Source organism: Trachypithecus francoisi, unplaced genomic scaffold, assembly GCF_009764315.1.
Source record: "Trachypithecus francoisi isolate TF-2019V2 unplaced genomic scaffold, Tfra_2.0 Lachesis_group15, whole genome shotgun sequence".
Classification (NCBI taxonomy): Eukaryota; Metazoa; Chordata; class Mammalia; order Primates; family Cercopithecidae; genus Trachypithecus; species Trachypithecus francoisi.
In genome coordinates, this window is record NW_022681460.1 from 57,812,387 (window position 1) to 57,836,391 (window position 24,005).

At 38.6% G+C, this 24,005-nt stretch overlaps 1 protein-coding gene across 9 annotated transcripts in view; it reads right to left on the reverse strand.

The window, feature by feature from the left end:
* ARID1B (AT-rich interaction domain 1B) overlaps positions 1-24,005 on the reverse strand; it is a 442,707-nt gene that overhangs the window by 158,527 nt on the left and 260,175 nt on the right. For 6 of the 9 annotated variants that reach the window (XM_033234967.1, XM_033234968.1, XM_033234964.1 and 3 more), the window contains exon 5: positions 18,393-18,434. The exons of the other annotated variants lie outside the window; for them this stretch is intronic. In XM_033234967.1, the coding sequence (XP_033090858.1) occupies positions 18,393-18,434 (42 nt within the window). The remainder of the gene's footprint in view (positions 1-18,392; positions 18,435-24,005) is intronic. 9 annotated transcript variants of the gene reach the window in all.

Below are 24,005 nucleotides of genomic sequence, written 5' to 3' on the forward strand. Positions count from 1 at the left end.
CTCTGCAGGTTTAAGCTACAGGTTCCTCCAGTTCTAAAACTGAATGGAAAATGGACCCAAGTGATGTATCAGTGTGAAAAGAGACCCACCACTGGGGATGAGCGAGCTAGTGAAACGCTGCTGCAGAATGAGGTACGGCGGTGAACCATGGACAGGAGGGAGGTACGGGTGAATAGATATTTATGTGTTTTATGCTACAATAAAATGTATAATGTCTGCATCATTTTCAAAGATTTCTGCTTTAACCAATCTGATAATCACCCCCCTAACAGTGACATCTAGTAAGTGGGCCTAGGCTGTGGTTCTTTTGCCTTTCACAGCTCAATGTGAACAACTGTTTCCACAAACCTTGCTCTTTAGGTAAGAACCAGTTCCTCAGACATACAACAAAAAGCCCCAGATAGGAAGCGAGGAGATGTGAGGTCTAGGTGGTTACTAGTCCTTCCATGAGCCTCACCTCCTACTTTTATAATACAGGGATAATGGATTACATAATTTCTCATGTCCCTTGTAGCGCTAAATCCTATCACCAGATTTACATGTTTATTATAAAATAATATAAACACATTATTTCAAAAAACTATAACTCACTACTACTTAAAAAACCAACTATTTAATTGGGCAGTAAGAACATTAAAAGATGCTAAGGTAATTGAAGACAGTCTGATGCTGCCTTGTGTTACAAATCTCAGTTTTAAGATACAGCATTTCCAAGTGGAAAAACCTAATCTAAGGCAAAGAATCACACAGCTTCTGGCCATTTACCTTCTTTTTTGTTTTTTTTCAGACAGAGTCTGTGGCCCAGGCTGGAGTGCAATGGCACAATCTTGGTTCACTGCAACCTCTGCCTCCTGGGTTCAAGTGATTCTCCTGCCTCAGCCTTCCGTATAGCTGGGATTACAGGCACACACCACCATGCCTGGCTTTTTTTTTTTTTTTTTTTTTTCAGTCGGATTTTCTATCTTGTTGCTCAGGCTGTAGCACAATGGCGCTGTCTCGGCTCACTGCAACCTCTGCCTCCCGGGTTCAAGCCATGCTTCTGCCTCAGCCTCCCAAATTGCTGGGATTACAGGCACGTGCCACCAGGCCTGGCTAATTTTGTATTTTTAGTAGAGACAGGGTTTCTCCAAGCTGGTCAGGCTGGTCTCGAACTCCCGACCTCCAGGTGATCCACCCATCTCAGCCTCCCAAAGTGCTGGGATTACAGGCATGAGCCACCGTGCCCGGCCTAATTTTGTGGGTTTTTTTTTTTTTTTTTGTATTTTTAGTAGAGATGGGGTTTCACTATATTGGCCAGGCTGGTCTTGAACTCCTGACCTCAGGTGATCCATCTGCCTTGGCCTCCTAAAGTGATGGGATTACAGTCATGAGCTACAGTGCCTGGCTCATCCACTTTCATGAAAGAAAAATTTCATGCTCTCATAATAAATCAAACTCATAGAAAGGCTTGATATGATATTACATAAGCAACAAAAAGTCACAGACATGATTCTTTTCCTAATCTTATAAAACAAAGCAAACCCCATTCAAACTAAGGAGGAATCATTTCTACGTTCAAGTGATAATAATTATAGCCAAGATTCAGGAACAAAGTTGCAGGACTGAATAACTGCCTAGTATGAAGTTGAAATTATAAACTACTAGTATTAAAAAGATACAGAAAAGTTAATAGTTTTGTATACTGCTCTGTTTATACTATTGACAAGAGAAACCAGTCAAGACAGCACATCCCCAAAGGGCTATTGCTATCTTCAGTATAGTTAGCTTAAATTCTGCATGAAAGGCCAGGTGCAGTGGCTCACGCCTGTAATCCCAGAACTCTGGGAGGCCAAGATGGGCAGATCACCTGAGCTCAGGAGTTCAAGACCACCCTGGTGACATGGTGAAACCATGTCTTTACTAAAAATACAAAAAATTAGCCAGGCATGGTGGTAGGTGCCTGTAATCCCACCTACTTGGGAGGCTGAGGCACAAGAATTACGGGAGCCCTGGAGGCGGAGGTTGCAGTGGGCCGAGATCACGCCACTGCTCTCCAGCTTCAGCTACAGAGTGAGACTCTGTCTCAAAAAATAAAAAATAAAATATAAATAAATAAATACAGTAAAATAAATAATTCTGCATATTTTACACTGTTGTAACTCAGCCTGGTGAAAACTGCTCTTAGGGCTAGGTTTGGTGGCTCACACTTGCAATCTCAACACTTTGGGAAGCTGAGGTGGGCGGATCACGAGGTCAGGAGATCGAGACAATACTGGCCAACATGGTGAAACCCTGTCTCTACTAAAAATACAAAAATTAGCTGGGTGTGATGGCATATGCCTGTAATCCCAGCTACTCGGGAGGCTGAGGCAGGAGAATCACTTAAATCAGACAGTCAGAGGTTGCAGTGAGCCGAGACTGCACCACTGCACTCCAGCCTGGTGACAGAGCAAGAGCAAGACTCCATCTCAAAAAACAAACAGACAGACAAACAAAAACTGCTCTTAGGTGCTGTTGTTTGGTATAGGTTGCTATGTTTATCCAATCTTTGTCCATTTCTTAAATTATCTGAAGCAAAGTGCATCTTTTCCTTTGTAACTTCTGTTTTGCTTTACAAGATATTCTGTATAAGCAGCCTTTCAGATTATGCCTGTGTGAGTTACACAGCTACAAGAGTCCACTTTGGAATTCCAAGGACACTGATTAAAATATCCATAAGGAAACTTCACTTTGTTTCACAAGGAATGTGCAAATAAAGGTGCCAATTATATTGGGGGAAGTAATCAGCCCCAACAAAACTTATTTGAGTAGCATAGAGTGGCATCTGTCTACAGTTGACATCCAGTCCAACAGGCCGACTTGATTTTACACAGATCTATTACCATTCAATATCCTAGTTGAAAGCTATTCCCTGATCAATTCTTCTATATGAGATAAGTCACACTGGTTGAGAAGCTTGACTGTCTAGAGATAATTCAACAATATACTTCTTCATTTTACATATATATATATATAAAACTTCTGCTACCCAACCTTTATTTTCCTTTCTTCATCTACAAGACAAAACAGCACAATTGGAGACATTTTCCTACATCATTACTTGGTAAAATACAATGTACCTGGAAGCCCACAATGTGTAGAAGGCTTCAGCCTTCAGTTTTTAACAGTTTTTTTCTGCAAACTGCTGTCCTGGCTGCATTTTCAAAATATTTACGTATTAATTAACTGGGCAAAACTAAAATAAAGCAAAACACATCTAATCATGTAAATAACCATACAAATTACAAGAGAATTTTAAATACTTTTATGAAATATGGATACAAACTAATATATCATGTGACAAAAGAAACAACATGAAAAGAAATACGCCACTCTCCATAATTCTTTTTGCATAAAAATATCAATACCTAAGTGTGTGGCGCATGAGGACTGTACCGACTGCCTCAGATCCTGTTACTCAAGAATCATCTGTACGCTCTCTAATTATATTTTTTTCATTCTCCTGGTATTATAAATATTCATCTTTTTTTTTTGCTTTCCTCTGCCTGCATTTATTGAAAGATACACAGGCACAAGAAGTCTAGCATTCAAACATTCAAAAGATACAAAGTATAAAATTCAGAATTGTCACATATTACATTTCAGTATAACCTAAAGTACAGTGTGAATTTAAGAGGTTACAGATTACAAATAGTCATCTAAAATAAAAACGATTCCTTTAACATTTCTTTTTTTTTTTTTGCTTAATATGAGAATCCATTGTAAATTCTTACTCCGATTATTATTTACTGAATTCTAAACTGCATTTTCCGTTAGCATTTAAATGGATAAAGGGAGCTGCCTGGAAGATCTAGTTTCGTTGTGCTCATTTCTATCTGCTGTTTTAGTTTAAGGCACATTTTCCTTTATTTCACTTTTCCACAAGCCATAAAAAAACTCATTTCTAATTCATCCGTTCGTTCAGCTTAACCTCTCTTCTCAGCAATTAAAGCACTCTGCGCATCCCTCATCTATCACACAGCCAGCTAAATAATGCATTGCGTCCCCCGCTCATCTTTTATCATCCCAAATGACAGGTATTAGCATATCTCCCCAGTCAATTACAGTGCAGCAGAATAATCACAGCATAATTGGGCGAAAGCCACTCTAATCACCAGCCCTGCAAATGCACAGAATAAAAACTGAGTGGCAGTTCAGACAGGCCTTGCTCTTGTCCATGACTCTAGCCAACAAGCCTGGCAGATCTCCATTTCCTGCCTTTTAGAACTTATCCTTTAGGGAGGTCAACTTCTCTGTGCCTCCTATGTAAAAGGAAAGAATGCATACATATGTGAATGGGAAATATTTACTGTGCGACACACATATACATGCATCTATTAATATTGTGCCTGTGATGTTTACACATACTATTACATAGCACATCATAAACATTTCCACTGTCAATCCGAAAACAAAAAAAGTCATTTTATGAGTATGATGTCATTAGAAGTACTATTACAGGATTCATTTGAAGGTAAAACAAAAAAATTAACTTTTTAAATGAAGGTTATTTACTACCAAAATCGAAGCCCTCTAAGTGTCTACATGATAAAGAAATACCTTCTGCACCATAAAACTCAGGATTTCTTCTTCCCAAATTATTCACTTATCACAAGTAACTTTTTATTTTTGAGATAAGAGTCTCGCTCTGTTGCCCAGGCTGGAGTGCAGTGGCATGATCTCTGCTCACTGCAACGTCCGCCTTCTGGGTTCAAGCAATTCTCCTGCCTCAGCCTCCTGAGTAGCTGCGATTACAGGCGCGCACCACCATGCCCGGCTAATTTTTGTATTTTTAGTAGAGACAGGGTTTCACCATGTTGGTTAGGCTGGTCTCAGGAAACTCCTGACCTCATGATCCACCCGCCTTGGCCTCCCAAAGTGCTGGGATTATAGGAGTGAGTCACTGCACCCGGCCACAAGTAACATTTTTTAAACTGAGTTATCTGTTGTTCTTCCTTGTGGGGGGACTGGGTCCAGGGGGCTTTATTTATGATATACAAGGTGGAGCTCCTTTGGCCCCTCCCACCCTTCTGGGCATCTGAGATGGAAACTGGGGGTGGAAGACCCTCAGTGAGGTGGGGGCTGAATTGGGCAGGGACACCCCACAACTGAGAGTGTCTCTCTTCCTTATGCTGGGGCTGATGGTCCAGGGGGCCTTTACTCCTTGGGAGGCCATGGCATTGTTATTCTTGGACTGCAGCAGCATTCAGTGTATGTGTGAAAATCAAGATGATATGAAGTGCAGGTTAACACATTAAGATGATTGAAGAAAAGACACTTACCCTTTTATAAGGAGATTAAAACTTAAATAAGACAAAAATAGGAATACAATGTGAGAAGCTTTAATATATAATGTGAAGATTTAAAAAGAAATTCTAGAAATGTTTCGAAAATTTGCTTGAAATTCATTTTAGAATACTTCTTAAAATTTTATTGACTTTACCATGATATTTAATGTGTAATAGGCAATCTAAGCCTATATCCAATTCTCATTATAAATAATATGTATTCATTTGCTGTTCTGTTCTTCACACCCCCTCTTCCTCAATGAGATACAAAAAAAAAAAATTCTGAAAGGAAAATTTAATTTGTGGAAGAGTGAAGGGAGGTTAAGAGACATTTCTTATAAAAATACAAATGTACATGGCTTCTTAAGAAACAGCCAAGTAAATGCTTTAAACTGCCATGTGTAGCTAGGGGAAAACAAAAGAAATTTCCTGTAGGACTTAACTTCCTCTATGCCAATTTCAAGGGCCAGTCCCACCCTTCCCCTTCTCTTCTCTTCTGTACTTCTCTCCTTCCTTACTTCTCTCCCGTTCCTCACACTGACCCCTCCTTTTCACATGGCCATCTAAGGCCACACCTACTGCAAGCAGAAACCTGCCCAGCTACCAAAGGAAGGTCACACCTAAGGAGCACTCTGGCCAGAGAGAGGGAAGGCTTCACCTCACCTTGGCCAGGGTCTAGAATCAGCCCAGGCAGAGTGGCCTTGCTGGGCAAAGTGAGCAGTAAATCAAGGCAGCAAGTCTTTTTTTTCTCCAGACTGAGTCTTGCTCTGTTACCCAGGCTGAAGGGCAGTGGCATGATCTCAGCTCACTGCAACCTCCACCGCCTGGTTCAAGCGATTCTTGTGCCTCAGCCTCCTAAGTAGCTGGGATGACAGCTGCCCACCATCACGCCTGGCTGATTTTTGTATTTTTAGTAGAGATGGGGCTTTACCATGTTGGCTAAGGCTAGTCTTGAACTCTTGACCTCAAGTGATCTGCCCGCCTCAGTCTCCCAAAGTGTTGGGATTACAGGCGTGAGCCACTGCGCCTGGCCTCAAGGCAGCAAGTCTTGGTGACCTGGCACACTGGAACACAGAGCCACTGTGGGCTGCATGGATGCTCTGCTGTGGCTGTGCACAAACGAATACATTACACACGGCAAAACTCTCTGCTTAGTGATTCCATTGTAATCAAGACACCAGCTGAATTCAGGAAAACATGCGAACAGGCGACTATGACAACAAAGCAAACAAGACATGATATTTATTACTCTTATTATTTAGAACTTGTAATATTGTCAACCACAATTCTGTCAGACAATGTATTCCTTCAATACATAGGAACACACTAAGGCAATAATACATTATCAAAAGCCAACTGTTAAAAGACCAGAGTAAAAGCAGAATTTAGACAAAACAAATAGTCTCCCAGACTTTTTCTTGCTTCCAAACTTGTTATTTTAAGTTATAATGTGAAATGTTTTATTTGCATTATCACTTTCAGAGCTCTGCATGCATTTCTGTTGGCATATCTTTGCAAATGGACCCACAGGATGCATTACTTCGGTTGTAAAATGGTACTTTTACTGCTTATTTGGGAATATCTTTTACAAGTATTTATCAGTGATACATCTGTTATGCAAGTATTAATTCAACAGGTTTCTTAATCTAAATCTGATTTTTAAAAATCATCCCTGATATATTCTTTAATTCACATAAATGTTCTACTTGGCTTTAAGCATCTTCCAACATATTGGCTCTTTCAACACCAGCCACGTTGACATTCTCAACTGACTTGCAAAAATTGACATGGCTTGGGAAGAAGCCAAATTTAAGGCAGGAGGAGGGAGGGAGGAGGGCTTTCACCATCTGAAGAAACAGGATCTGCTTTAAAATTTGGCAGTGCAGACAACCTAAAACACACGCAATCAAAATCACCCCCATCCTCCCTGGGATATTTTCTTTGCTTCTTCCCAACAAAATCTCAAGCAGCTTGATGATTATTAATATGATCACAGTAACTGTATGCAAAGGAATTTTACAGGCAAGCCCCGAAACATGCCTCTAATTATATGTGCATGTCCCAAATGAACAGGTGTTTGAGGGTGGGGATAAGAGAATATATGCATTTTTATTATTACTAGAAAATTAAGTCCTCAAAAACTAGTGCCAAAATAATGTCCCCAGAGAAAAAGGAAGTCAATCAAACTCCAAATTATACAAGTAAATAAGCTTGCTTCCAGCATAACTCCTTGCTCTCTTGAAAAGACCACTTTTCAGACACATAGCATGTGAGGCCATGTTTAATTCCTAATATGTTTTTACAAAAATGAACAGAATCTGACAAAGGCAGGCATGAACTATACTAAATTATGGTTCCCTCCACTGACCATATCTTCACCACCACTAGAGCAGGGCAAACATTTCTTCTGCACAGTGGACTTAGTAGATCTTGGGACAGTCGCCATGCTGTCAATGAATCTATCTAAACACTCTGCCATCTACCATCACCTGACAGAATACTTGGTCCAGAAGAAATAGAGTTCCTACTACACTAAGAACTCCCTTGATCATAATATACTACTTCTGATTTTGCATATAATGCCAAAACATATTTTGGAAACATCACACCTTCCTTGCTGGGCTTTGTGGCCTACTGGGTACTCTCATGTCCTCCACAAACATCTTGCAATCACCTAATACTTCACAGAGTGTGCTCATACCCATTCCAATTGGAATAAACCACTTTTAAAGAAAAATACTGTTTTCACTATTTTTTTTTTTTGAGACGGAGTCTCGCTCTGTCGCTCAGGCTGGAGTGCAGTGGCCGGATCTCAGCTCACTGCAAGCTCCACCTCCCGGGTTTACACCATTCTCCTGCCTCAGCCTCCCGAGTAGCTGGGACTACAGGCACCCGCCAACTCGCCTGGCTAGTTTTTTGTATTTTTAGTAGAGACGGAGTTTCAGCGTGTTAGCCAGGATGGTCTCGATCTCCTGACCTCGTGATCTGCCCGTCTCAGCCTCCCAAAGTGCTGGGATTACAGGCTTGAGCTACCGCGCCCAGCCTGTTTTCACTATTGAAAGTTGATCTAAAATGATATTAGAGTCCTAGTACATTGGGTTGAACCGTATGAAATTGCCAACATTACACCATTTTTTGAGCTGTGAAATGTCAATTCTGTAAGATGTAACCTAATATAGAGTTCCTAAACTTGAGGACTGATTTAAAAAACAACAACAACACAGACATTGCTGGAATTTTTAAATGAAGTACACAGGCCTGGGAAGCAGCAACTTCTAGTTGAATTTTACCACTAGATAGTGACTAAAATAAGTCACTTTGCCTCCCTCAGCCTTCTTCATTGTGAAAAAAAGAAATTGGAAAAATCTTAGGTTACATTTTCTCTTTGAGAAAATGATGAAAAATAACTGGCCAAGGCAGCTCTTAAGGAAATTAGGAAAGAAGATTAAAGGTGGCAGAAAATAAAAATCCTATATTTTATCTTTCTTTTAAAAATTTTTGCCTGGCTTCACTTAATGAAAGGATTTGTTTGTGGACAACAACACAACGACAAAATTCTATTTTTCTCAAGACAACAAGAATACCTTAGTCTATGAAACACCAGCAGGAAGAAATGGAAGAATAATAAATGGTAAAACAGTTGCACTTTGGATGAATACAGGAGGCCCGTTAGCATCAAGGACCCACAGAATTTTAGGGCTGGAAAGAAATTTAATGATGTCTAGAAATCAATTCTCCAACCTTACAATGGGACTTACAGTAGAATATGGGTGTGTTCAACTCCCAGTCAAGTAGTATTAATTGTAAAATGGAAGGAAAAAATTTCTATTCCATATTTAATCCAAAGCCAGACATCAGGTGAGACCCCTAACAGCTCTCAAGTAACTCCTCACTGGCCACTCAAGGCCTTTCATTAACAGGGCTCTACCCTGCCTCTTCACTGCATATGCTTTGGCCTCATAGTCTTCTGTCTTTTCTGAGTTTTAGACTTGTGTATTCCTCTAAAGACAGAACTGAAAAAAAAAGCTAAAACATCCCTTCAAAAGATAATTAAACCTAACAAAGAAAACTGCATCAAAATATTACAATAAATATACATAAAGTATTTCCCCAAAATCGTTTCTAAATAAAAATAAAGCAAATTTGTTTTAAACTCAAACATGTAACTGTCTGAACTACCAGCAGATGGCAGAAGCAGAGGCTGGAAAATTTTCTAACAAAAGAAGAGAAGAGCTCAATATGGATTCCTGGATTCCCACATCCGGGAGAACTTGAGACCCTTGAGGTCCTGGAGAAACACTGCAGATTCCTCTCCCCACCCCCTTGAATCTTTCTTTTAGAGGAAATAGTAAATTTTTTGCTTTAACAATATATATTCTATAATTTTAATTTTGAGTCAATATTGAAACAATATGGAATAAACTTGGTCCTCTACTGCTCTAAAGGTTTTGAATAGATTTTAATTAAATAAAAAATATTAAAAATAAATCACATTATGAAAAGTAATATGAGTTCATAAGATTATGAGTTCAAAAAAACTGCTAGTTTTGTTTCAATGACATTGGTTATCTTAAATATACTTCCACCTAAGTTAAAGTCACACTCACTCAGAGAGTTAGCCAAGTAAATTCACTAGAAAAGATGTCCCGCTAAGGGTGGAACTTGCAGTGAGCCGAGATGGATCGCGCCACTGTACTCCCAGCCTGGGCGACAGAGCAAGAGACTGTCTCCAAAAAAAAAAAAAAAAAAACATGTCCTGCTAAGAAGACGCAAAGAGTAGAGAAGAACCAGAGTTAATGCACCTTGACAAAAAATACATATGCTAAATGCTTCTAAACAGAAGATTAGTATATGTTTTCATGTGGTTACACTCATAAAAGAAAGAACTATTTTATTGGGTAGAATCTTACAATGCAAAACTAAACATTCTAAATCCAAAATAATATATTGGTAGCCTGGGGACATATCTTAGGCAAATCAATGAATTAATGACCCATTACAAATGTCACTCTAGAAGGATGCCAAATTTCATGACCCTGTTTAAAACTTTTCTCTTCTCAAAATCTAATGAAACTTGTCAACTTTATAATAGTTTCTATTTCTTTCCTAAGCAGAACATTCCCTCTGCTTTATAGCACTTTACCCAAAAAGCAAATTCCTTCTGTTTTCTACTATCTTTTCAAATCCCTAGTTTTTAAAACAATTTTTTAAATGACTGTTCTAATTGTGAAATGTGTTATGCTGAAAGCTGTCTGTGTCATCTACATACTTGGAACCTGTATTTTCTAGACCAGCTCAGGCAACGGAACTCATTGTTAAGATGGACGGCTCTCTCTATGCACTATGGCAGTGTGGCAGCCACCAGCAACATGTAATTGTTGAGATGTGGCCAGTGCAACTGAAGAAATGCTATCTGAGTTTGATTTAGCTTTAAATACTTTAGCCCCACATGGCTGGTGACTGCCACACTGGATAGCACACCTCTACAGAACCAAAATGAGCCATGAGAAATGATTAAAGCTGGAAAAATGTAACAAAAGACACAGAGTCAGAAATGACTAAAAACAAATGGGCTTTTAACACAATTCAAACGGGAGCCCTCTAAGTTAGGCGGATCATAAAAAGAAGCTACAAGTGAACCTCCCGCTTTTTCCCAAGGGTCATTATTTGGTTATTGAGCCAGGAGACCCATTCAGACATGGGCTGCCATTGTATTTTTTTCTGTTTCCTCCTTAGCCAGTATGATAAATCCTATAGTTATAGACTGCATCATTTTGTTTTTGTATGAGGGAAGTGAAATATAGATATTTTCATAATGATCAGATGTCAAAAGACAGAAAGCAGCTCAAATTTGATTTAAGTCACTGCCAAGTATGATTCCCAGGCTATGTATTTTCCACAATTGAAAATACCTTATTTTAAAATGACAAAATAAATTTTTCCACTTTTATTCTATTTGAAATTATATTTACCAGTGACTAATCCTTCAATTTCCTTAAGTCAAACTGGAATGACATTCCATTTTGTAAAATACAATAAATAGATTCAATTAAGACAATTAAACAACAGAAAAGCATACAATTATATCCAAGGTTTGCATCTCTTCTTGGATTTTTCCCTGACATCAGATCATTCCAAAAGTTGTGTCTAGAATGTAAGATCTGTGGAAGCAAGGACCTACTATTCTTACCACTGCATCGCTAGTACTTGACAAATAACATGTATATCCCATAAATATTTGTTTGAATGGAAAGCAGTGGAAAGAAGTAGAATGATATGAATGAACATAACTGCAGAACTTGATTAATTAACATATTTAAGATAAGCCAGGTTAAAAGGAACCAACTAGTTTCTGATGCCAGCCATACTCACTCAATAGCTTCAACAAACATTAACAATGAATGTCTTCCTTCAGGTGGGCATTACAGAGCTTAAATAGGAAATGCCAAGCTCACATATTAGCCCAGATAACGGGAGAATCGGCAAGGAAATCCCAGAATAGAGAAGAACACAGTAGGGACATGTTAATATCACACATTTTATGCTCTTAGCAATGATAATTGTTAACACTATCAGTAAAACTCTTAGATAATCATCAGTACTTATTCACTGTTTACCATGTGAAAGTCAATATGGATATAAAAAGATGAAAAAAATGGATTTTCTAAGCTTACCATATTTCGGGGGAAAATGCCACATAACGGAATTGGGCTAGGCCATATCACGCTGTCTCCCAAATACAAAAGAACACAAAAACAAGTTGGTAGCTGAGAAATTCCAAATGAGTCCTAAAGGCAGTGAGAACTGTTAAGCTCTGAGGATGGCACTCAGAAGGCTCCAATGCTGAGACAAATCATAGAAGAGAGAGGTTAGAATGGAGCCTGGAGGGAAAGCAGGATTTTGAAATGCAGAAAGAGGAAGAGTAAGCATTTTAGGTGAAAGGCAAGGTGGAGATTAGGCTGGAGGGAAGCTAAGGGCAGCAAAGGGCATGGGATATTTAAGGGACTATGTTAGTTAGGGGTTGGAAGACCAGTTTGAACGCTGATGTTATTTTTCTCTAAGATGTCTAATCAACCAAAATACAGGTAAAAAGTAATACAAGTCTAGGATTTACTTTACCATCTTATGTTCAGATACTTTAGCTTAGACCTTTCTCTTTTGTAGTAATAAATTTTAGGTGCCTAAAACAAATATTAAAAATTATCAGCAAAGAGGATTAAAGTAAGTGTAGCCTTAGTGCGGTGGCTCATGCCTGTAATCCCAGCATTTTGGGAGGCCGAGGCGGGCAGATCATTCGAGGTCAGGAGTTCGAGACCAGCCTGGCCAACATGGTAAAAACCCATCTCTACTAAAAATACAAAAAACTTAGCGGGGCGTCGTAGTGCAGGCCTGTAATCCCAGCTACTCAGGAGGCTGAGGCAGGAGAATCACTTGAACCTGGAAGGTGGAGGCTGCAATGAGTGGAGATCACGCCACTGTACTCCAGCCTGGGTGACACAGTGAGACTCTGTCTCAAGAGAAAAGGAGTGGAGGGCTCCTGTGATCTTGTGGGGCCCAATGATAGCGTAAATTGCATCGTTTTTCTTTTTCTCATTATTTTTGAGAGCAATACAATATGCTTCCCCTCGATTATCCTCGTAATTCATTTTCAACTGACCTCTCCACGTGTATTTTTAATAGTTTATATCAAATATTATTAAAAGAGTCATAAAATTCAGAGTTTTCTTCTGCCAAAGAACACGCCAGCCAAAACACCCTATCAAAATATTTCTGATTTTCTGGAATTCTGATGTCCATTTAGAACTGGAAGACAGGTATAGCAAATGAATAAATTGGTAATACATATTTCTGTCCCTCCGTCTTTCAAAGGGAAAAATCTTTAAAAATTATTTTGATAACCAAATTACATTATTGTCAAATACGCAAGCACTAAGAATTTACCCCAGGAAATACAATGTATTGAATAAAAGATACATGTTTTCATCTTTGTCATAGCTTTATGCATAATTCACTCATTCAGCAGGATATTTAAGAATACACCCTGGAGAAGGAGGGGAAGATGTAACGTGGGGTGTTAGTGACATATGTAGCAGAAAGGAGAATCTAGGATGAAGTCCTGAACAAATGCAATACTGCCTGTCTGTGAAGAGGAAGACGAGTCTGAGAAATCGAGGCCAGACCCGTAGGAGGTGAATCAACAAAACACTGCTGAGGAAGCCACAGGAAGAGAGTGCACCAAGGAAGAAGTCCATTAGGTCAAACGCGCAAGGAGGCAGGCACAGGGCAAGTAGTGGACTGCTCTGCTAGATTTGGGTGTGTCATTATGGACCTTAGTAAGAAGAGTTAAGTGGGGCAGAGGTGAGGGTGGCTAAGAAGATGGGGAGTAAAGAGTGAGGGGCAGGTACAGGGTACCCCCTATCAGTTCTATCAGTTCTCAGGGCATTCAGAAAACAGACAAGGTGCTGAGGCTGACCTTGTTGATGCAAATTCCAGTTCTGTTATTGATCGGTTGTGTGAACCTGAGCAAGTTCTAAACTCTGAGTTCCTGTTTCCTCACCTAATACTGGGGATAACAACAGTGTCCACATCTCATATGAGAGTGGATTAAATAAAAACGTGCTTTTCTCTAATTCTGGACTTAGCTACCTAATCAAAAGACGAAGAACATTCACAGTCATGAAATTTTGAAGTAACTTATTAGATTAATAAGATTTCTTAAGAAGTTTATTAATAAGTTATATTTACATTTTTAATGACCCCGGGCTAATTTACATACTCCTTTCTTGTTTACACCCCTTACTATAATTTTCTATACTACTATATGTAGAATCCATAAGCAACAAGTCAATGTTTTAGTCTTTCCCTATGTTTAGTAATATAATCACATATGTACACATACAAATGCTTAGCTGATATATCATCCCATTATCACCAGCAGCTTTAGTTAGTTCATTAATGATATACAAGGCACACTGATCCTATAAAAAGAACCAACCCATGTTGGTGGCTGCTGGGACTTTTGATTTATTTTTCTATAGAATTATAAGCTTTATAATATATTCAAATCATGATCAAAGCTGAAAATAAGAATAGTGGTCTACAGTTTGCAGAACTTTACCAAGAAAGGCATATATTCACCCATTTCTTATTTTGAAGCACCTCTTCTATTCACCTCAAATTCTTGTTCCATTATAAATAGATATAATTTAAAAATAATTATCTTAATTATACCTGTATAGAAACAAACTCAAGAAAATAAAAGTTACTTAAATTCAGAGGGAAAAAACTAGCACCACTGGAAAACAGCGGAAGTGCTTGTTTACTATATTGTGAAACAGTTTCAGCATTTCAAATTCTAAGTTACCTTTAAACGAGATAAGCCTAACAAAACAATGAATCTCTATTTGTGCAAAATTAAGATGTAAGAAGTAGGAGAACACAGATACTTGCCATTTGACTAGATGAAAAAGTTACTCTCGAATCAACCCTAATAGTCATGGCAGTTTTGCAGGACCGCACACTGGTTTCCCTGGGTTGTAGTTTCACCACATGCACATACAAAAATAAGTCGTTCCCACTGCTGGGTCCCAACATGTACATTCATTTTCCAGTAAGACTGACAAATTCGTGCTAAGTCAATATTAAGCTTGTAAATTTAATTCTGCTTAAGAGAAGGCAAAGCATACAAGTATAAAGAAGTAGTAGGAAAAAAGTACAGAAAGATTAAGGCTCATTAAAGATCATCACTAAAAGGAGCAGTGACATACATGGGACCCACATTCTATCCAATAGGCTCAGAAGTGTTCTGTGCATTTGCCAAGAGGGTAGCGTGTGTTACCGCTGTGACTCAGACACTTGAGTTACCTTTCCCAGTGCTTATAAAAACAGGAAGAAACACCAATTGTGAATGTGTTTAAAAACCTGACCAATGCTGAATACCTAGACCTTCAGGAAATAAGGTAATTTTGGCCGGGCACAGTGGCTCACACCTGTGATCCCAGCACTTTGGGAGGCTGAAGCGGGCGGATCACGAGGTCAAGAGATGGAGACTATCCTGGCCAACATGGTGAAACTCTGTCTCTACTAAGAATTCAAAAATTAGGTGGGCATAGTGGCACACACCTGTAGTCCCAGCTACTCAGGAGGCTGAGGCAGGAGAATTGCATGAACCCGGAAGGTGGAGGTTGCAGTGAGCTGAGATCGCACCACTGCACTCCAGCCTGGCAACAAAGTGAGACTCCGTCTCAAAAAAAAAAAAAAAAAGAAAAGAAAAAGAAATAAGGTAATTTTTGGAATTCAAAAATATACTTGCCAACTTCCAGATAATGAAGCGGTAAAATGTCAAATTTCCCATTTTTAATTAGATGTATAAACACATCGGTATAGATAGATCAGCAAAAGCTAAAAGCATCTCTTATTGTGAAAGTCACTGGATTGCTGAAAAAAATTTTCACTGTTGTTTCAACATATTAAATTTAATGCTACGAGATCAGAAGCAGTGGCTAACACCTGTAATCCCAACACTACTCTTTGGGAGTCCAAGACCAGGAATCACTTGAGGCAAGGAGTTCAAGACCAGCCTGGGCAACATAGTTAGACCCAAAGTTTTATAAAAAATTAGCCAGGCATGGTGGCACATGGCCGGCGGGAGCATTGCTTGAGTCTGGGAGGTTGAGGCTGCGATGAGCCATGATCACGCTGCTGCACTCCAGCCTGGGCAACAGAATCAGACCCAGTCTCAAAAAAAAAGTTAAAGCTACAAAAGGAATCTGTTAGGTTGGCCACAGAACAAACGCGGAGCCTTCACACAGCAGGGCAGACTATGAGGGCTGCTGGCTACACTAATCTTCTGTAACATTGCTGCATATTCAGTAAGTATGAAGGATTATGAAAATGAGCTCATAAGAACTGACCCTACAGGTTTATTAAAAATGCAATGAATATTCCACATGCATGCTGGGCATTAAATAAAAACTGAAAAATTCACAAGACAACCACATGTTAAATACTGTAAATAATATTGAGTTAGGTTCTATTTAGAATTTCTTTTAGTAACTTTTGGCAAATACAGAAACATAAAAAATGTGTTAGGATTATAAACTTGAGTTTTATCAAGTATTTATAAAGTATTAATTTAATTTTCTTTATATATATTTAAGGAAGTAAAATCTTGCTACATTTGTAACCTCAGAAACTTTGCTTTTGGTAGTATTATAGTGTCATCTTACCTGTCATTACTGCACAACTGGTAGACTGGGCTTTTAAAATGTCAAGCACATAGGATGAAAAATGGTAAAAAGAAAAAATATATAAATAATCCAATTTGGTTTCAAGCCAAAGATGTAACACATGGAGGAGTCACGTGAGGGTCGTCACCAATACCTGGTGTTCTGTAATAGTTTCTACCAATCTTCCTATTCTCCCAAACTGACTTCCAAAGTAACTGATGGCACCTACCCTATACTTCTACACCTCTATATGAAAATGAAATCAGAGGCCGGGCGCGGTGGCTCAAGCCTGTAATCCCAGCACTTTGGGAGGCCGAGACGGGCGGATCACGAGGTCAGGAGATCGAGACCATCCTGGCTAACACGTTGAAACCCCGTCTCTACTAAAAATACAAAAAAATTAGCCGGGCGAGGTGGCGAGCACCTGTAGTCCCAGCTACTCGGGAGGCTGAGGCAGGAGAATGGCCTAAAACCCGGGAGGCGGAGCTTGCAGTGAGCTGAGATCCGGCCACAGCACTCCAGCCTGGGCAACAGAGCGAGACTCTGTCTCAAAAAAAAAAAAAAATGAAATCAGAATTCTCTAATAAGTGTCTCCCAATTTACTCAAAATTTAACAAATTTAAAAAGCATCAGCAAATATGTATAAAAGGCAAATGTCTCCCAATTTACTCAAAATTTAACAAATTTAAAAATTATCAGCAAACATATACAAAAGGTAAGTAATCTGATCGACAATTCAGGTCTGGAAGATTATAATTTTTAAAAATCTGTAATTCTTCCTCTTGTGTTCTCTATCTCAGAGTGACACTATACAGTCCCTGGACTCATCTTGGGCTCCTGTCTTTTCCTATTCTGCACACCCCAGCAGGCACCAGACCCTGCATACTGAGGTCGCCGGTCCTCTTCCCTCTGACATTGCTTCTACTATGCCAGCTCAGGCCTGTGTTTGCTTTTACCGGGTCTATTCAACTGCTTTTGACTGGTCTCTCGTTTAATCCATCCTCCAAAAAGTAGCCAAAGTCATCTGTCTAAATTGCAAATCTGACCACTACCTGGCTTAAAATCTTTCAATAGTTTACCATTTTCTACAGGAGAAAATTATCTTTAACCTGTCCAGTCTCAGATCTTGCTACACAGGCAGAACTTAACTACTTTTAGCTTCCTCTGATATTTTTCATGGTGGCTGTTCTACCTGAAAATAGCTCTCATTTCTCCTGCCCTCCTTTCTTGCCTCAATATAACCCAAGCCCTCAAAACTCGGCCCAGGGATCCACCTCCTAGAAAGCCTTGCCACTCTGCACTCCACTTGACTCGCAGCCTCTGGCATGCTTCTTGCATGGATACAGCCACCCTGTGGGATGATTTATCTGCTTATAGGCTTAGATCTGTCAACTGGTCATGAGGTCCTCACGGGAAGGAGCTGGGTTTTCAATCTGGTTGTAACTGGACTGTAGGGGTTCTGTCTGAAGCAGGGACGTTTAATAAATCAATGAATAACACTGGAGCTCTGAACTAAATACAGCACTCTGATAACATCTTACCCTATTCGGTGCCCCTAAATTGGGGCAAAATTTAAGTAAATCTTGTGCTATGCCGAATTGAAATTTAAAAGTGAATTACTACTAAACGGAACTCTTGTTTTCCTGTACTGTTTCTCATATTCTCCACAACAAAGAAGGTAACGAAAATACTACCACAGTCTAAACTTAATCACAATAAGATAAATCTTAAACTTGTTAAGATTTTTAAACCTCGGTACTTTGATTAAAAAAAAAATAAGTCCTCTCTTGTTGAGCCTTCAAATCCACCTAGGAGGAACTGACAAAACCTCCACAATGAACTACATCAGACTACACACCTTGAGTCCAAAGGCTGTATCCTCCGAGGCCAAGACTTCAACCTGAAATCATAAGGAAAAACATAATTTAGGCACTATCAAAAACCTCTTTGAGTCTAGCCACAGAAACCAGACACAGGCATGGCCTAGAATTGAGAGTTCTGAGAAAACTGGCATTCAATGTATGTCAGTTGTCAAGAAAGAGAGATCTGTGAGTATCTTCGAGAGCTGGGTTGAAATCCCAGTCACCGTCTGGGTTTCAGTTTTATAAGACGGCGGGAGGGCCGGGCGCGGTGGCTCAAGCCTGTAATCCCAGCACTTTGGGAGGCCGAGACGGGCGGATCACGAGGTCAGGAGATCGAGACCATCCTGGCTAATACGGTGAAACCCTGTCTCTACTTAAAAATACAAAAAACTAGCCGGGCGACGAGGCGGGCGCCTGTAGTCCAGCTACTCGGGAGGCTGAGGCAGGAGAATGGCGTAACCCAGGAGGCGGAGCTTGCAGTGAGCTGAGATCGGCCACTGCACTCCAGCCTGGGTGGCAGAGCAAGACTCCGTCTCAAAAAAAAAAAAAAAAAAAAAAAAAAAAAAAAGACGGCGGGAGCTCCTATCAAATGAATCCATCTGCCATCATGTGGACGTACTGGTTGAAGTTCCTCAAAAACAATCCAGGAAGTGAGTAGAATCATCCTTCTCACCTCAATCACATGCTGCATATGCCTTTTGATCTTTTACTGACAGAGTGAGGGGAAGCTGCCCTTTGTAGGGCAACCTCACTATGCATATGTGCTACCAGTAGATTCTTGTCCTGCTCAGATCAGAGTGGGCAGCGCTGGGTCTCTGGAATGTTGCAGAGCAAGAGCTCCTGAAAGCAATACTCTGGAAAAGGCAGGCAGAGTCTAAGCAACAAGTTGTGAAATGATGGCAAAACTTCAAGACTGCCTGTCAGTCTCATGCATTAGAAGACAGAGCTCATTAACATGAATTTTAAAAACCTGCGAGGAACAAGATGTCTATTGATAATTACTGTTTTTTAAACAAAATTATTCAGTGTGGTGTGTAAAGCTTTTAACTTTGACTATTGCAAACTACCGATACACGATGCAAAAGAACAAGGAAAGAAGGCAACAGAACACATCTGAGTATTTTTAAAGAGGAAGACTGGGTGGGCGGGCAGTATCAGACTGTAACAGGCTTCACTGTCAGTTTGAAACCTTTTAAAATTAGGCACGTGTGGCAGGTGTTTAAGTAGAAGGCATATAGGCCTATCTAATGTATCCTGCTATAAAACAAAATTGGATTCTTCCCTTGTAGAAAGAAAATATAGAAAGGAAGACCATGACAATAAGACTTTCAACCAGTATGAAAGTAAAAGGCTCAAAAAAAAGAAACAAGGAAGCAAATTGTCTTCTCCAACTGCTTCACTGAAAGCCAGGCTCACTGACCATCCCCTGGCACTGGCAGAGGCTGATGCAGAAAGCAAAAGAAAGATACTACCATTAGGGATGGAGATAAGCAGCCTCGTTTTCATAGAAAACCATATGTTGCTGATACCAAATATGATTTTAGGCTAAAGACTGAAATGTTGGATCAATTAAAGCAGAAAAAATCATTTTAAGTTTCACCGACAGCATTTCTGTTTACAGTTTAATTTTCAACGCTGTTAGATTTAGAAACAAGGCCTTATTATCTACTTTTCATTTAAGAAAAGGAAAAAAGATTACATGTTTGAATTTCCCAAGCCCTGACTTTCACAATGCTAGATTACTAACCTCAACTATTTTTAAAATTAAAACCTCTAATCAACATTGGAGACTTTAAAGGAAAAGCACGAACAGGAAATTTGCTGAATCTTAAATATTGTGAACATCATATGACATTTGCTTGTGAATTACACATATAGATCATATCTGCATACCTCACCCTTGATGTGCTATTTTTAACACAGATAGAATTATTTTTAAAATATATTAGTTTAACTTTGCAAAAAAAAAAATCTTCAGAGTGTGAGTTCTGCATATTTTATCATATTATAAAAAGTCAATGTAACAAGAAAATTCAATAGCAAATAGAGCTCTATTTAAAGATAAGGCTTTAATATATTTGACAACTTGAGGTGAGAGCAAATCAAAGTTTTCGTGTGAAATTTAGAACTCTCCCTGTGGCTATTTCAGCAGACAGAGACAGTGACAGACCTTGGGGGCGGGAGGAAGGAGCCAGTTCTCACCAGGGCACCCTTCACCCCAGATTCTATCTCCAGCAGGGCTGGGGGAGTTGTTTTGAAACTCTTAATATACCTTTAAACGAATTTAATTATAGCAACTCTACAAAAGTATTTGTTTTGTTCAAAAGCACTGTTGTTTAAATACATATATATGTACCCTATTTCAAGTAGCCTTTACATCCTCTATTTCTGTAAGATTTTAATATCAGTAACTACAGAAAATCAGCTGATTTTAAAAACATGAGATTATCCTCAATTTAATACAAAGGGAATATCAATGTCATACAAGGTTTTCACATTGGGTCTAAAGAGCACTTTTACCTAAGTTGGGAGGAATCCCCCTCTAGTGGGAGCAAAGGAGTATTTCAACTTTTACACTTGATTTCCAGGTAGCAGTCATTAAAGTTACCGGCCGAAATCAGCTAAGCTTTTTTTGTTCCTTTTGTCATAAATTTGAACAACAACAACAAAAAAGTCAATAACTATATTTCATAAGCCAAAATCACCTATCATTCTTATTATTCATAAACTAGAAGTAGATCTGTGTTAATCCGATTAAAACAAGAACATACAACTGAAAAACTCTGACAAATTCTCAATGGAAAGACTGGATACTGTACTGGGAAGATACAGCGTTGATGTTAAAATATCAATTCTTTGCCTATAATCTGCATTTATCTGCTCTAATCTCAAAAAAAACCATCACTCATTCATAATAAACACTTTCCAGATATTTATTAACTGCAATGTTTTGTGCTTAACGTCATAAGAAAATCAAAGTGATGAGTTTAGCTTAGGTATAAATATCTGAGTGAAATGTATTTAAGTACCCATTTTACAGTCAAAGATAAATTCTAATTCAGAAATGAAAGATAAGATTAATCATGGTGCCATTTTTCTTTTTAAACTTTGATGTGAGGAGACTTAAAATTAGCAGTAAGAAAAAAAGTCACAGGTTTAATCAAATGTAAAATCAGGACATAATAGCCAACATTCTCCTCCTCCACATAGATGCTGTAACAAATGCAGAGACAAATTTGAACACTCTGATGAGACCCATGTTTCACTTCAATGGGAGAGAGAACTTTTCAAGGGTTCCTGAAGTTCAGAGGTGTGAAGGGGCAGGTTTAAGATAAAGTAGAAACTTCCTAAAGCCAAAGACAAGGCCCTTTCCATTAACTCACACTTATTTCAAATGTTACAATCAACATTTTATAACACAAGTGCCTAAAAGGATTCCATTTGTAGAGAACCTCTAAGAGCTTTGTGAAAGTTCAATCTGTAAAGTTCAGTAGCAGCTAAGCCATTTACAGTCCTCACTCTCCTAAAGCACAAAAACCTTCAATTGACATCTCTTTCCCAATTACCCTACGCCCCACCTCCACCAAAAATAACACAAATCACCTTAATTTCCAATCATTCCAGTAAGAAAATTGGGAAAACGAGAATTCATGAATTTGGAAGTAAAACTGGCTGTACTTTCCTTTCTCTTTCACTTTCAAAGTCCTTTTATGTTCACAATGTAAAGCACTCATTGAAAACAGAGTATACTAATTCTAGCAGCATTATCATTAAAATAAAGCAATGTCAAAACTCTGCTGCAATTTATTTTTCTTAGATAGTTCTAAAATCAGAATCACAGTCACAAAAAGAGGAACTGAAGTGAGAAGTAATGTCCATTTATAACAATGTGTAACGAACCGTACTCATAACTAAAGGAATACAAATAAAGTCATATCGTACTAAAGATTAAACATTGTGATAATTACAACATATACACAGGTTTGGGTAATTATTCAAATCATAGCCTTGCACTGCTGATGAAAATATATACTGGAATAAAATACAATTGGCAGTATCAATCAAAATGCACATGTATACGATTACGTATTAACCCCAACAATTCCACTGATCCTGAAGTATAAAAATAAAGATTTAAAACGATGTTTACTGGAGTTGCTTGTAACACTGAAAAGTGAACATAACGAAATTTTCATTGCCAAAGGAGTTAAGTTTATAGTAAATTACTGTATAGCCGAACATAGACGACTATGCTTCCATTACAGAGATTGGGGTAAATCTGTGTGCAGATAAGAAAAGATTTCTAGGATAGTCCATTAAGTAAAAAGAATGGAAAGGGTGTGCACAGTAAGCTACCATCAGTTTTTTTTAAAAAGGTGGGGGTGAGTCATATACCTGATGTACTTAGAATGTTTTTGGAAAGAAATGGAAGAAACACATCAATGTAAGAACTTTCCCCACCAACTACATGTGCTTCTTATTTAATTAAAAGAAATTAGTTAACAAAATAAGTCAATAACATTATCCATTGTTCCATGTCAATTAATAGTCATGGAAATGTGAATAAACATCTTATCTTTCAAGGTGGGAAAAATTAAAAATACAGTGATCCAGGTATATATGTACACCTAGGTTCTTCAACATCTATGGTGGGCCAGCAGCTAAGAACAGCCTGCCCAGAAAACAGTCTTCCATTACATATCAACATCCTCAGACATATTCATGCCCATTTATCCAGCAATCAAGCCGCTAGAAAGAGCTATCTTAAGGTTATAGTTTGTGATCTACCATTTATATATTAAGCATGTGCACTACATTATTTAAAATAACATATTAGAAAAAAATGTACAAATATGGGAGATGGTTAAATAAAGTATGGCATATTCACATGATAGAGCATTAATAATCACGAAAAATTCAAGTTTTAAGAGATATTTTGTAACATGGGAAAATGCTCATAACTGTGTTCAATGTAAAGAAATCAAAAACAAGAAATTTGACATTTTAAATATTCAAATGTATCCATTTGTTTTCCCCAAGCTTCTAGAGTTTGTGCCACGCTGGACAATGTCTTCCTCACTGCAGCATTTTAAAAAATATTCATTTTGGGCTGGGCGTGGTGGCTCACAGCTGTAATCCTAGCACTTTGGGAGGCTGAGGTGGGAGGATCACCTGAGGTCAAGAGTTCAAGACCAGCCTGGCCAACATGGTGAAACCCTGTCTCTACTAAAGATACAAAAATTAGCCGGGTGTGGTGGCACATGCCGGTAGTCCCAGCTACCTGGGAGGCCGAGGCAGGAGAACTGCTAGAACCAGGGAGGGGGAGGTTGCTGCGAGATCGCACTACTGCACTCCAGCCTAGGCAACACAGTGAGTCGCCATCTCAAAAAAAAAAAAAAAAAAAAAAAAATTCACCTGTTTCCTTTTAATATATTAATTTTATTTTTTTACATTTAAATATTTGATCAAACTGTAATTTATTGTGAAATAAAAAGAGGAGGGGGTGACTCAATTTTAGTTTTCCATTTGAATAACTGTGATGAAGAATATTCCATTATTTTTTCCAGTGATTATAGATATCGTATCTTTACCATAATTAAACATTAAAA